The 16166-nt window shown below is 37.7% G+C and overlaps 1 protein-coding gene across 1 annotated transcript in view; it reads left to right on the top strand.

The window, feature by feature from the left end:
* The first annotated feature begins 318 nt into the window (after positions 1 to 318).
* The window catches only part of zgc:77151 (uncharacterized protein LOC337153 homolog), a 48195-nt gene continuing 32347 nt past the window's right edge, over positions 319 to 16166 (top strand). Inside the window, exon 1 of the mRNA XM_038707636.1 lies at positions 319 to 474. Coding sequence (XP_038563564.1) covers positions 454 to 474 — 21 coding nt within the window. The 5' untranslated portion in view covers positions 319 to 453. The remainder of the gene's footprint in view (positions 475 to 16166) is intronic.

Raw genomic sequence — 16166 nt, 5'->3', positions numbered from 1 at the left:
TGAAGAATAACCCACAATAAATACATATATGTATTTTATTTCAACAGAAACATGCATGAACAGCCCCATATCTCTCCACAGCTACGCTCGCCAAACTCCAGTCACTTTTTTGGCAATTTAATGATGTATATATATATATTTTAGGGGGGGGGTTTGATTCAAACCCCTCTCGCAATCAAACCCCGCCCACATATAAACCGTGTCACTCGGAAGTACGTCACGCTACTGAAGCTAAAGATGCTCCAACTGCCGTTTCACTGTGACTTTAACATTAAGTTGTACTCTGTGGCAAACTTTGGCCACACCTAGATCCTGTCCCATTTCCACAAAAAAAAAAAAAAAAAAAAGCAGGCCCCCTTTTTCTTTTTTTTTTTTGGTGCGTTTGTTTGTGTGTCGGCGAGTCCCGGCGGTGTAACCGGAGAGGGGCCTCAGAGAGGGGAATGCAGGACTGCAATGGAGCACAATGCAATACAGGTAAAAAGCCGATATGATTTCCACATAAATGTCGATTTCTGTCACTTACACCCGGCGGGTTTTCCGACCTGTTGATGGGGGGAATATTTTAACCGTGTGTCGCTGTGAAATGAAGCCCGAGCTCGCGTTTTATTTCATTTAGTTTGACCATGTCGTATTGATTGTGTTCTCATATCAGCCAAAACCCCCCAGCACCCGAGAGTTGCTCTGACTGCAATTACAACTTTATTCAACCAGGCTCAACTTTTTTTTTTCCTCCCAACCCGAAGAGGAGGACAAATAAATGGCTTATATTTGTATTTTTACGGGGGAAACAATCGGCTGTGACACCGAGCAGTCGCCTCGTTTGATATCCGAGACTCGGTCGTTAAATTCCAGTTTAATATTTCTGATATTTTCACCGTGTTAATGATTAATTTCTTTGTGTGTCGCGTCGACAGTCTCAAGCTTCTCCTCTGGCTACCAACCCCCACCCACACTTAACAACACATTAGCTTAAATAAAATTTAATTTTCTGGACGTTTGCCTGCCTGAAAATATCAGGAAACTTTTAAGCTAGTCAGTCTTTTCAACAACAACAACAACAACAACAACAAAAAAAAAAACACCAAGCTAGCAGCGAGTCGTTGCATCGACATTTTGTTCATTTTGTTCATTTTTCAACGCGGATTCTCGTAATGAATTTAAACGCCGACGTGATATTAAATATTTTATTTTCGACACGGAGTAGGTGGAGCAGCAGTTACTGTTTGGTTATAATAGGAAGCATATTGATATTATTATCAAATCCCTCCCGACATTTTGTCTCCGTCGTAATTGCCACAGTTTAAGGAGGAATGTTAATATTGTGTGTGTGTGTGTGTGTAAAGGGGGAAACGTGGAGTTTTATTTTACTTCATATATATATATATAATTATATAGCGAGCACTAATAGTCCTGCATTAAAATAACGCCAGGAAACATCCAGAGGACAAACACCAGCTAGGAGGAGCTTTTACTATATAAAAAAAACGGAACAGAGTCATTTATTTTGACAGAAATGCTTCATGTGTGGCGTGGGGATGTGTTTAATATCCCAGTGGTGGTTGTATATTTTTATAATATCTCTTGTTTAAATATTAATTTATTGCAGCATAGAATTTTTTTCTTTCTTCTTCTTCTTCTTCAGTGGGTGAACTTGTGAGCCTTTTTCAATAACAGGATATAGCCAAGGTCAATACTGTACACTCTGTGTGTGTGTGTGTGTGTGTGTGTGTGTGTGTGTGTGGAAGGAGTTTTATTTTTTTATATAATTGTTGTCCAAAACAGGAGGAGACATTTTTATTTGTAATATTAGTCGGGGGTTGTTGTGGGTGTTTTGTTTTTTTTCTTCTCCTTCCTCTTCCTGAACTGAAAACTGTGTAAAAAAAAAAAAAAAATATATATATATATATATATATATATATATATATATATATATATATATATATATATATATATGCTGCAATATTCCCAGAAATATCACGAGAACTGACGTAGGCAGGGTGCAGATTAAGGGTTTCCATCTTAAATTCTTGTGTGTGTGTTCACATTTTAGACACTGGGCTGCCTCTCAGTGCTCAGATTATATTATGTGGCTTTTATTTTCCTGCCTCATATCCACCACTAGGCTGAAGCACTGCCTCAGCTGGCCCTCCCCCAGGCCAGCCCAAAAGGAAACTACTGGAGCTCTGTGATATTCATATAACACTCCTATAGTACATAATAGTATGTTTACCATACGCTATACTCAACTTGATGGTAGTACTTATTGTACATTCTCACTGTGGTTAAGTTAAATATATGTGTGATATTTGGTCAGTGGACGGCAAAAACTTACAAACATGTATATAATAAGCGATTACGTAAGCAGTTGTGAGCTAAATAGTGACTTGAGCTCACTTTGTTGTGTCATTTTTGCTTCTTGATGGATGTATAGATGGATATATACTGTAGATACAAAGGATATATAGATTAGTCTGTGGACAGCAAAAACTTACAAATGTAATAAAACTTATGAATGTAGGCTAATAATCGATCACAGATGTTTTAAGTGATTGTGAGCTAAATTGTGACTTGATCTCACTTTGTTGTGGCATTTTGCTTGCAGATGGATAGAAAAAGTGCTCAAAAGCATATAGATTAGTCGGTAAATGGCAAAACTTACAAATGTAATAATCGGTGACAGATGTTTTAAGCAGTTGGGGACTAAATAGGGCCTTGATCTCTCTTTGTTGTGTTGTTGTGCTTGCAGATAGATTGATAGAAACAGTGCTCAAAAGTATTTATAGATTAGTCAGTGAATGGCAAAAGCTTACAAATGTACAAAATAAACAATTAGATAAGCAATTGTGAGTTAAGTAGTGACTTTAATTCACGTTGTTGTGGTGTTTTGCTTGCTGATTGACAGAACTAGTTCTCAAAAGTAGTTATATATTAGTCGTGGACAGCAAAAACTTACAAATGTAATAATCTGTCACAAATGTTTTAAGCAGTTGTGGGCTAAATAGTGACTTGAGCTCACTTTGTTGTTTTTCCTTGTTTGTCCTGCTCATATACCCACAAACAACCTAGGGCTCAAACTACTAATCCATCAGTTGATGGATAGAGCTGCAACGATTAATTGATAAGTTGTCGACTACTAAACTAATGGACAACTGTTTTTATATTCGATTGATCAGTTTGAGTCGTGTGAATATGTCGTAAAAGATCAAACAACATGGATCGATTTAATCGAGAAGATAATCATTAGTTGCAGCCCTGTAGACAGACACTAAATACATCAGCCAAAATGCCAGGTTCTCTGGTTTCAGCTTCTCAAATGTGAATGTTTGCTGGTTATCTCAAGTCTTCTATGATAGTAAATTGAATGTGTTTGTGCTTTTTGACTGCTGGTCAGACAAAGCACATTTAGGTATAGTACATGATGTCAACTTGACATGCTATAGACTAAAGAGTTATTAAAGAATTTAACCACCAGATTTATCCATAATTAAATTAACCATAAGTTGCAGCTGCTCTTTTACTATTCCTTTTTAAATATGTAACTAATGGAGCTAATGTTGTGTTTATAGACCTCCAATAGGGATTTTATTTCACTTTAGCATTTTAGTCTTACTTTCTTATAGGCTTTCTTTTGTTGTATTAAGTATAATAATACTTTAATTATCTTTTATATTATCCATTTTCTACCAGGGTTTTAATAATTTTATTCAGTCTTGTTCCTCATACGCTTATAGGTAGATGTTTTATATTCAATTAATGGCTGATAGTCTCTCAATAGTATTCCAAATTGTCTAAACTTGTATTCTAAACTTTGTGTTGAATTGAGTATAAAAATCCATACAAATATCTGTAATACTTATAAAATATTAAATAGGGTCTTACAGTATAGTCATGCATGAGACTTTATCTGACTCAATGGTATTCTTAGTTTGAGTTTATTACTATAGTAATCATCAAATATACCTATAACTTACCCGTCATGGCTTATATTGTGTCTGTGGAGCTTAATAATGATTGCATCTTTATTTTCTTTTACTTTTATTCCCCTTCTGTGTCCTAGAAACCTTTTCATTTTTCCTCTGATGACTAATATATTTATCCGTCTAATTCTAACATAATTATATTCTTCCTCATATCGTATCAAGTATAATAGGGCTCAGATAAACCTATAATTTTCCTATAGTGACTAAGTGGAGACTTGGTAGTGTTTACATCAAAGTATTACTTTAAAAAAAACCTGAACTATAGCTGTAATGTTCCCATTGTGGGTACTATTGTGTCTGTAGAGCTTAGTTATTAGTTTATTTTACTTGGTCTCCTGTTCTCCTATTAATTTCCATTAATACTTAATAATAATCATTTAATACTCCATGTTAGTGGCTAACACTAATGTCTATAGTACCCCGTAGTGTCTTACCTAAACTATAATTTTCCTATAGGGACTTTATCTTACTTTTATTTCGTTCTTTTTCCTTCTTAATTCAACTCATATACCTGTTTAATATTCCAATAATACTTCTTTAGGGTCTGATACTTTGTTTATTGTACTCAGTGCAGTTTTATCTTACTTAATTATATATTCTAAAATATTCCTATAACTATCGGTATGTGGTTTTATCAAACTTAATCCCCCCACCCCTCCCTTCTTGGATGAGTATAATTACACATATAAATATGTTTTGAAGCAGCCATTTGTATCTCTGAGACTCAGTATTTAATTGTTAGTGTTATGTTTCTGTGTTTTATCTTTAATCACTGATGTATCAGTAAAATATCTGAATATCTGCATATGGGCTTGATGTAATAGTTATTTAGTCCTATAATGACTTTATCTTACTCTGTGGTGTTCTTTCACCAAAGTGGGGTTAATATTGAGCCATTAAGTGATCAAATTAAACATGTTTCATTCTCATTTTGTCATTATAATAGTCCCGTAATGTTTCCACAGGGTCTCTTGTGTTTTTATTTAATCTCCTGTGGTTCTATCATTTCAGTCCCTATAAATATAAATAGAGCATATTCAGCGTGTTTGACATTCAACAGTGACCTTGTCCATTTTTTTGTGGCATTCTCTGTCACCATAATGTTACTCTAAGGCAAATATCACGTTCTTATAGAGATTTGGAGTGTCTGAGCGATGGTGAGCTTGTCTTGCTTGTTTTTTCACATCTTTCAGTTTTGTCAAAGGCCTTTTTTTTTTTATTTAAAAGTGTGTTTGTGATACATCATGTCGCTGCATTATGTTATGCAGTGGTGTTAATGCTCTTATTGGGCTCTGCGTTTAGCCGATACGTATATATTTGCTGCTGTTTATTTCTAAAAATTGATCTTAGGGCCTGCTGCAGCTGGTCTGCAGAGCTACAGCAGGGGGAGGGCTGCCTGTGGTGGGTTATGGGTATTGGGTGGGGGAGGGTGTGCTGGGTGGGGGGGGGGTTGTGGATGATCAACACAGGAGTGAGAATTTGAGAATATTTTGCATTTAGGCAGCGGGCGGGAGGTAAGCAGGAGAGCTGCTGTGTTCAAACAGCTACAGAACAGCTCTGCTTTAGAAGAAGACTATTCTTGGTGCAGAAAGGGGAGGAAATACAGTATACGCATTTATTTTGTGAATCTTCACGTCCCATCTATCTTGAGTAAATGGATAGCAGCTGCACAGCCGGCCGCACCCACAGCTTGTACACTAGGCCTTTTATTTTCATGTGGATAATAAGCTGAATGTGACGTCTGCCTGGTTGTTATAAATCGATTTAATTTGAAAAATCTGTCATGCACTTTCAGCCGTGCCTCACGAGAACATTTGAGGTGCAAATTAATCGATAACTCCATTTAAAGAAAATTAATCGGCAGCTATTATGATAATTGATAAAACCAAAAAGTTTCCCAAAGGCTCCCAACTTCTCGCATGTTGGGACTAAACTGGATATATTTTGGGTTGTTCTGACAAAACAAGACATTTGAACTTTTAAAGCACATTTTTTTGACATTGAAAAACAGATTTTTAATAAAGGAAATGATTGGCAGATTAATTGATAATGAAAATAATCGTTAGTTGCATCCCTAAACATTATTTAAATTTTACTGCAAGTTCAATTAAAGAGTTAGTTTTTCATAGCATTTAAATAAACTAGAGCTTAAGTTATTGAACTGATGAGATCCACGGAAAATTAATCTGCAACTATTTTGATTGATTTAGTTTGGATTAGTCTTTTATTTATGTTTTTTTTTTTCAAGCGTAAATGTTAAACATTCAACGCTTCTAGTTTCTCAAACATGAGGATTTGCTGTTTAATACCATAGTAAATTAAAATTATTGATCTTTATAAGTCAATAACTTGACTACAAAGTGTCCATCAAATGTATTGTTTTTTTTATTTTTATTTACTATAAAGTAAAGAGAAGGTAAAGCAGCAGATTCTCACATCTGGAGATGGGGGAAACGGAGAATGTTTGACATTTTGACTTGAAAAATTACTTAAACGATCGATTATTCATTTTCTTTTGATAAACTTGTTCAGTCATTTATTTTACATTGTATAGACAAATTAAACAATTAGTTATTCGATAATGAAAGTAATCATTGGTTGCAGCACTAAGTGAAAGTAATAACTTGTTTCAGGTTTTAATTTTTGTCACTGAGAAATATGTTGTTTTGAAGATTTTGGGTCATTTGCAGGTTGTGTGTTGCAGCTGTGGGGCTGCGTATTATGTTTCATGTCAAGCTGTTGTAATTCAGTCTTTTCTCGCCTCTAACTCCAAACAGGGGATTACAGAGGAGCAGAGTCTGGGTGATGGATTCAGTATCAGAAAACACAGCATTTTCATGGCTGTGCCATTTTCTTTAGGGCAGGGAGGGGAAAAATGGATCACCAAGGCTGCTGTGCACAAAAGCAGCATATTTTCCTTTGATTTTATCTTTGTCTGTCGAAAGATGGATAGATCTATATACCATATTCCTCTGTGCCATAGAGTGCCATTTGTAGTTTTATTTTGTACCACATACACCTTCCTTCTGCCCAGAATACTCACTAGAGCACCAAATGTAGATTATTCCAACACTGAAAATAGTCCCCAACAAATGCACCATTTCACTCTGTTAGTCTGAAATTACCGAGCCTTTAAAAATATCTAACTAAATATTCGTGAGCCATTCTAAAGATTCACGGACTAACACGCTGCTAATTTGGGTCTTTTCATTAAGAATCTTTTACGCATCAAAACCACTTGGTTAGGTTTAAATATAGGTAAAGGTTTTGGTTAAAATAACTACATTACTTACTAAAGTCCAGTTTCTGACCCACCCGTCCAAGCGTTAAACAATGACATTAAAGGGTGCCATGTGCGTCGGTACAAGACACCGAATGATGTGACAGAGCATTCACTAGGGCTGCAACTAACGATTAATGACAAAGAGAAGTGAAGAGTCTGGAATCTGACAATTTTTCTTTTAAAAATGATTCAATAGATTCTCTAAATTGTGGGCTAAATTTAATAGTTGACAACTTATCGATTTATTTGATTAATCGTTACACTTATTTTAGCACAAATCTTGTTCCAGCGTCTTTATTGTGGGTTTTTTAATGCTTTTCTATGTATAATAGTAAATTTAAAGGTTTAGTGTGTAAGATTTAGTGGCATCTAGTGGTGAGGGTTGTGAATTGCAACCATCTGTCCAGCCTACCACTGCCCCCCCCTAAGAGTGTAGGACAGCTACGGTGTCTGACATAGAACAAAAGGTGTCTCTTCTGAGACAGCAGAGTGGCCAGTCAAGAAATGAGATCTCTTTAGGTAGATTTATTAAGAAATTATATTTACTTAATTATTCAGTAAAACCATATTGTGACTTTGCCGCTGACAGACCACATGGAAAATGTAAGCCAAGGGTGTGAAACACTGTCACTGTTTCTGCACCACAGTCCATTATAAGCAATGTATTAAATAAAGTTTATACAAACATTGACAAGGGGAACACATTCATTCTCTCTGTGATTATGGACCCTCACCAAAACGGGCCAGATATAAACAACAATAATATCTGGCCCGCTGCCAGATTATGGTGATTTGATAGGGGCAAAAAATATAGATAAATAAATACTTTGATAGCTTTGCTTAAAAATAGATCTGTCATGCCAGCAACAGTTACTCACATAATCACTTCCTCTTTAGTGGTTTTGCCTACAAAATAAAAGCGCAATCTTAGATTTGAAGTTGAACTGAGCTTTTACTTTGAAGAAATCTGAACGACACTAAGTAACCTCTGAAAGAGCCGTCAGAGAACGTGATTCCCCTGAATGTCCTCTGCCTGGAGATACTGGGGAAATGAAAAAGCGTCCGTTGGTTGATGGATGACGATCAAACACCGAAACTAAAACAGTGCCGTGATCTGAGAAACATTCGCTGCAGAATCTATTTGTTGCAGAGAGGGGGGGGGGGGCGACACATCATCCACCACCATCTAATGGTTGAAAATATTGCTCCGATTCAAAACTTATTTGCAGACCTCTGCAGTATGTTAGTACTACTTCTTTTTCTTCTAATGTACGTATTCAAAATAGTGATGAGTGCCAAGAAGAACGTAGTGACGAAACGCATTCCATAGCGCTGTTTGTCCATTTTCAGCTACTGTAGAAATATGACGATGCAACGTGGCGACGTCCATGAAGGGGGTGCCCGCGGTTATGTACATATAAATGTCTCATTCTAAGGTCATTAAAACATAATGGTTTATTCTTTCTACACCACTGAAAACATAGTTATGGATCTTAAATTGCATTTCTGTCAGTAGATGAACAGAAATATTACACACTGAACCTTAAATAGTAAACAGCTGTTGGACTGTTGGTTAGACAAAACAAAACGTCATTTTGCAGTAAATTAACTGCACTTATTTGTACTTGTTTATACAAAAACAAACATGTTGTAGTAAAACTGCAGTGTAACTGTAACCAAAATAACTCGACCTGAAGCCCAGAAAGCTAAACTGAAACACAGATATTTATGAGCTGCTGTTAATCACTTAAGGTTTGGAAGGTAAAAAAACCCCTATTAAATAAAACAAATCTGCAGCATTTTACAAGCAAAAATTTTAAAAATTATCCTAATTTAAACAAGGTGCTCCATCTCTCATGTCTTGTTTTATATTTTAATGTCACTATATAACAGACTTGTATAAACTATTTATGATAAAATGCACTCAATATGGGTTAAACAATTCCACATTGTGTGATTTCCCGAGCCGAGAACTGGTCTGAGTCGCTTCGGCTTGTGGATTTTGTGGTTATCTGTGAATAATGTTTGTAGCAGAGCTCAACCGGCCTCCTGATAGATACAGAGATTACCATTTTGTTCACATACTTTAAAGATATCCTTAAAGAGAATGTATTTTCTGTTTAAAAATGGACCTGCAAAGGCCTGGTACTTATGACTGAAACACCACCAGACCTGTGAAGGCCTCACACTGCCTCAAAACAGCCTTGGATTTTAGAAAAACTGCCTCCAGTTCTTTTTAAGTTCTTGAGCTTTTTCCCACAAGCTGCTCTGGGTGTCACAGGCTCCTCACACTTCCTCTTATAGAATGGTGAAATCAAAACTGCAGGTTTATTCATGCAGCAGAGGTGATTGTTCGCTTTCAGTGTGTATGAACCCATTTGAGGTGTGTTCGATTTATTGTTCCATGTAAACACCCGCAAACAGTGAGCGGTTAGCTGCTTGTGAGGTAAGACGGATCAAGTGCATCCAGAGTGTAAACACACAGGAAGCTCCGTGTAAACTGAGCTGTAGATTTAAATAAAGACAAACTCTACATGAGAGGGGTTTTTTTTGTCAAACATCCGCCATTTTAGGGACAAAGAGGGGAAACTGCTTTTACAGAAAGACCACTAGGGATGAAACGATAACCTGTTTAACGGTAAACCACGTCAACATTCCCGGCTGTTATTATTACCATACACATTTTAATTACCATGATCACCGCGTACGGTTAACCACGCAATTATAATCTCCCACGGTAAACACTGTTCGGCGTCTCCCAGAAGCAGGCGCGCATGCGGAGAATGCAACGTGGGTTTGTTTGGGCCACGGCGGAAGGCAGCGCTGCTAATCGTAGTTACATTGTAGCTAAAACATAGCCGGACTGGCCACTGGAGCACCTTGAGAAATGGCGGTGGGCCGGTCGCTCTGTGACGCGGTAAGGCCATAAAATAGGGAGATGATGGAAAAAGGTTTGGTTTTGCCTCGCTAGCCCTTCTACACTAGTACTACATAGGGCTGTAACTAACGACTATTTTGATAGTCAGTTAATCTAGCGATTATTGAAACGATAAATCGACTCTTGGGATTATGAATCGCAAAATTTAAATTAAACTTGAGGTTGTTTTAGGCATGTGCTACAACAGTCAAGACAAAATAAATACTGCTTTCAAAAATAAATCTTTTAATGAACGTTTCTGCTGCAGCAAAAGAAAGTTCCACTGAAATCGAGTCCTGATCTGAGCAGCTGATCTGCTGTTCAGTGACGGAGCAGTTTACACGCCGGCACTGCAACACACCAACTAACACTATATTTATACAAAGACAGGAATAACTTTGTTACATCTGCCAAATTTACAAGAGGGGATCACTAATAACGATTTTGTCTTCATCAGCAATAACGTTACGTGCCTCCTCTTCAGACGCTCCGGCGCTTCCAGGAAGGCTCAGCTTTGCAGACGCAGCAGTTCATGACCTTTTTAGCTGAGTGAAGAGTGAAATGCTCCCACACTTTGGAGGTCTTAGGTTGTGAAGGTGATACTGCAGCGCTCATGTTGTGTTGTTTTAGTAACTTTACTGATCACATCACTTTACTCCGTTAAGATGACGGGGATGTTACGGCCCAATGACATCGTGAACAAATCGATTCATTAAATTAGTTGGCAACAAATTTAATAATCGATTTTCGACGACTGTTAATTAGTTGTGCACCCCAACTACTACAACAAATTTTCAAATGTTGAACAAGATGATGATTGACAAGTTATTACATAGCATTAACAACTTAGACACCAATAAGAGCATTTTCCGTGCACAAGAAATTGATTAATAAAAACAACCCACAGACATGAAACGGCTGAAACTGGATTTAATATTCAACTAGTGGTAAAATAGTTTAATATTATGTGAAATTATAATAAATTACATTCTGAACATTGTACTTTTTATTTAATGTTATAATATTATACTACAGTCTTTCCACTAGGATTTGTTTCAGGAGGGATAGTCGATCCCCGAAACTAGTTGTGTCGCAGAGCGGGCGTGTTACGGAGACGTGGTGTCGATATAGACACCTTAATTTTTGGCTGTTTAGGCTCGTCACGTTCTCCAAGTTTTCTAGCTCCTGATGGCGCTCGATACAGTTACGCTACATTCAGATATTGGCCAATGAGACCATGATTAGGGCCCCATGAAATCCGTTTTAATTTGCTGCCAGATTCCGTTTAGATATTAAATAATTGAGTGAAATTTTAGTAGCAGTGCTCATAATTTAGCAGCGGCGATGCGGCGAAAAATAGGTGAAACTAGGGATGGGCGATATGGCCTAAAAATAAAATCTCCGATTTTATTTACTTTAATTCAATTTACGATTTTTTCCGATTTCCCCCCCTACTTAAGGAAAGCAATAAGGTTTGTTGGTCAGTGCGGCTTTGTTCATCGCGGAGAGACTGGCATTTTTCATATTCGGCTGGATGTCTCTGTTTCAGGTGTTGGAATAGGTTTGTGGTGCTGCTGCCTTTCACTGCGATAGGCTTTAGGCAAATGTTGCAGCGTGGTGTCTGTTGTTCCACATCTGTCGCAGCAAACCCATACCAGTTCCAAACAACAGATGACTTTATTCCTTTCTTGGGAACAAACTTCCCGCTCTCACCGGTAGCCATTTTGTCGCTTGCTGTTGCTGTTTAGTGTATGATGTTGTCGCTATGGGAAACGAACACTACGGAAACCCCGGGAGCCAAAAATGTGCTATTACACAAAAACTCGATTTACTTATTTTTAAATCGCCCGCAACAAAAAATTTGAATTAATTCATTCAATCGATTTTTCGCCCAGGCCTAGGTGAAACGTATCCCTGTCATGTGCACGTCAAGATTAGCTTATAAATTAATATTTAGATAATGGATTTGTGAAATCTGTGAGTAAATAAACCCAGCTTTAATAGTTGAACATATTTACAGTACAAACCTTGTCAGTGAAATATGAGGGCAAAAAAAACACACAACATTAGAAAACAAAAAAATCGTTCAATAATTGTAATCGAGGTGAAATGTTCAATTAATCGCTCAGCGCTCCTTGTTTACAAAGCCTGACCGGACGTAACTTTTTAAACTGACTCCACCCACACAGCCACGAAGTCTACAACGAGTTTGCGCCTTGGATCTGCAAATGTGGTTTCATTTCTGAGAGTTTGTTGAAGTGATGAGGTCTTTTTAGCACGTGTTGTATGTGTGTCTTCGTGTGTAGAATGGACGTTAAGCGCTAAGCCCCGCCCTCGCTGTAACACTGAGGAAGAGAGGACAGAGGCAGCGCCTGTAAACACCAAAACATAACGGCACAGTTTTTCTGTTCGTTTACATACATACATATTTTATTCTCAAATTAAAAACCCTGAAGGGGACGGACTGTCTCTGTTCTTGACTTTGGAAATTGTAGTTTTTAATACATTTAATTGCTTTTGTGTGTGCAGAATTAAAATCAATGCTGACCTTTTTCTTCTGATCACTGAGGGAAACGGTGTATGAATAATGTTCTGTCAACGCTCAGTTTGCTGCTTATGTTAGGTGAATAAAGGTATTTTCTGGTTAGTATTTTTGTATTTAAAGGATGCATTATATAGCTGCTTGCGGTTTTAGTTCCCGTGTTGTTTCCCTCCATCAGACATGAACAACAAAACACCCGGTTGCATCAGAAAATGAACACAGACACAGTGTCAAAAAATCTATCTCAAGTCGCATGAAATGGAGGTATAAACTCGAAAATGAAAATGGAGGTTTGTTCACAGCACCTCTGTGCAGATGAATCTGTCAAATGCTCATTTAATAGCAAAACAATCAATACATATCTCATTCAGAGTCTGTGAAGTAGAAGATTTTATTTTACCGGGAATGGAACTGCACCACTCCTCAGTTCTGGTACGAAATAAATTTAAATGTGTGACAGGTTAGTCAGTTATGCAAGAGGAAGAAGTCACAGATTGCTTATTTGATCTGACACTTTAATAGTAAAACATTTTTATGAAAAAGCTGAAATGTGTTTTAGTTTAATGCTTGTTGAACTCTGAGTGGCTGCTGCTGTTTGTCTTTACTGCACAGTTTGGCACTGTTATTTCATGCACCGCGGACTCCAGTAACAGTCTGTCCCTGTGTTAAGTACTGTACTTTATTTGTGACTTTTTTAAAAACAGACCCCCTACAGTATGTGATATGAGGATTTATTTACTTTTCTCTGCTTCCTGTTGTTTGTAAATGGAACATCTTCGGTTAAGCGGACAAAACAAGACATTTGAAGAAGTCACCTTGGACTCTTGGAGTTTAGGTTGTTTTGCAGTATTTTCTGATGTGACTAAATCAGGGGTATTCAAAATCTGAGACTGCGAGCCTCCCATCAGACAAAGCGTGCTAAATGGTGTACAGTTGTGGTTATAGTAGCTGCTTTTAATTAAATTTTATATAATTCCAAAGCAAAAGTCTTTGTTAAAAAGTTAAAAGTTTTAAGTTAAAACCTACTTGGCAATAAATCAGATTGTTTTGAGTGATAAAGCCTGGCTGTTATCTTGGAGCAACCTCTCCATAGTTCTTTGCATTCTTGGTTTTGAGGTCTCATGGATGATGCTGGCTAAGAGAACGATCTTTTAGTTGTGTTAGCAAACACGTTAAGTGCAATAGTAAATTAATGACTTATAGGAGTATCCTACGGTGTCTTCTTCCCTATATTCCCCCTGGTGTTGATAATAGTGTTCATTCTGAATAGTAAACCTCGTTCACTTAATGGTAACGTTAGCTAGTTAGGCTGTGTGTTGGACATCAGTAATTCGCTTGAAAGATCCTTAAATAGGGGGTGACAAAAATTATGTGAGTAGTCAACTAATTGAATAAATAATTAACAGAATAGTCGACTATGAAAATAATCATTAGTTGCAGCCCTATTGTTGTTACAGTTCTAGTGCCTTGCATTATGGGAAACCCTACACGAGGTAGACTGGTCCGATGCATACTGGAGATTTTTCCCGAATCAGTACGCCATCCGGGTATTTTTGGCATACTGCAGATTTTGCTTTTGTTTGCATACTATATTTAGGTCAAATCAGTACGTACTACTAGTATAGTAGGCGGCTTCTAATACAGCCAGCTCTCATTTGCGGGAGTGTTCCTGTTTTACGGGAATATAAAAATAAGTTGATGAATCAGAGCTTTACAAACATACTGGCTGAAAATATCCAGTTTATGTTCTATTAGAGGGTACAAAGATGAGCTGTTTCCAGTGATAAGAATAGCTCAGTGATATGGATATAAGTGCTCTTTTTTAATGCTTTTAGATTAAACAACCTCTCCATTGTCAATAATTGGAAGAAATGTTTAAAGAGGTCATATTATGTCCGAAGTCCAGCCCAAAGGGAGTTCCCATCTCCCACAGAAAACTCTCCTCTGAAATGCCTGAAAACAGCTCGTTTGTAGTCCAGACGCTTCCCTTTCATCCCTGCGACGTCACAGGGATGAAAGCTGAATGTGCCTCATAACGCTCGCCAAGCGGCTACTCCGACACGCCCTCAGAAACAGCGATGGAAAAACACTGAGCTGCAGCACACAGCTCTCCTCTCTCTTCCAAACACTAGCTACCCTCCAGGCAGTCGGTGGACATAAAGTTAAAACTTTATGGATGAAAGATACTTTTGTTACAGATTAATAACTCACCACTCTGAAACTCTTGCTCCAGTCCATGTTGCCAAGCTGATCGGCAACATACTGGCTTCTCACTGACCCGCCCTTCTCTGCTTCTGATTGGCTAGTAGTCCTTAACTAGGAACTGAGCATGTGTAACTCCCAACAAAGATCATTTAGAGACAAGATGCATCACTCCATAGCTAAAACGAAGCTTTCAACACAGGGTGAAAAGAGGAGCAGCAGCAATGTGCAGTATGACATAAATATGGTCCATCCATCCATCGTCAACCGCTTATCCTGCGTACAGGGTTGCGGGGGGGGCTGGAGTCTATCCCAGCTGACATCGGGCAAATGGCGGGGTACACCCTGGACAGGTCGCCAATCCATCGCAGGGCCACACATAGACAACCAGTCACACTCACACCTAAGGACAATGTAGGGTCACCAATTAACTTAGGCGACAGTGCTAACCACTGCACCACCCTCGACAAAAATACAGTGTTGTTTGAATATGAAACCATGTAAACCTGTTCTGGTACAACCCCTAAATAGGATTTTGAACCTCAAAATGAGCATAACACCACCTCTTTTTGTTGGGAGGTGAAAACATGGTTGCAGAGTAAAGGTCACATTACCCAGCACACTTAAGCAATTTAATATTTGCCCATTGATTACAACATACACATTACTTTTAAGCTGAAACTTTAAAATCACTCCCAAATCAAATTCAGACTTGTAAAGAGATCACATAGTGGAATTTTAAAGTGATTGTCAAAGAGCAAATCACACTATTTTTACTGATGAACAAGTTGAATCCTCTGCAAAACATTACAGATACTGAATGATTAACTACAGCTCACGGTTTTATGATAGCTTTCTGGGAATTGTGTGGCCTTACTCATGCAGCCAGGTGACAATTAAAAGTTTAACAGCAAAATAATTTCTATTAATATACCTTTCAAATAAACAAGGGTGCACAGGCGTTTTGAAATCAGCTTTACAGGAAGTGTGTCCACGTTGTTGTAGTAATGACAACAGGAAGCTAGCTGGCTGTTCTGCAAAGTCAGCTGTTATTTTTATGCTCAGAAATGAAATTGAGGTTATCTGGAAAACAATTGTGATACATGCAGATAATCAAGATCATGCAGGTTTATGCTTGTCTCAGTTTCCAGGCTTTTTCCATCAGAATTATTAGTAACACTGGTAGTAGTCATGTTGTAAGAGAAAGCATCAGAGTTAAAAGCTGCATAATTTTCTTCATAT

This window comes from Micropterus salmoides, unplaced genomic scaffold (assembly GCF_014851395.1).
Source record: "Micropterus salmoides isolate LMB-PRFRI ecotype aquatic unplaced genomic scaffold, ASM1485139v1 Ms_hic_scaffold_9, whole genome shotgun sequence".
In the NCBI taxonomy this organism is placed as follows: domain Eukaryota; kingdom Metazoa; phylum Chordata; class Actinopteri; order Centrarchiformes; family Centrarchidae; genus Micropterus; species Micropterus salmoides.
This window is presented reverse-complemented; position numbering and strand designations above follow the sequence as displayed.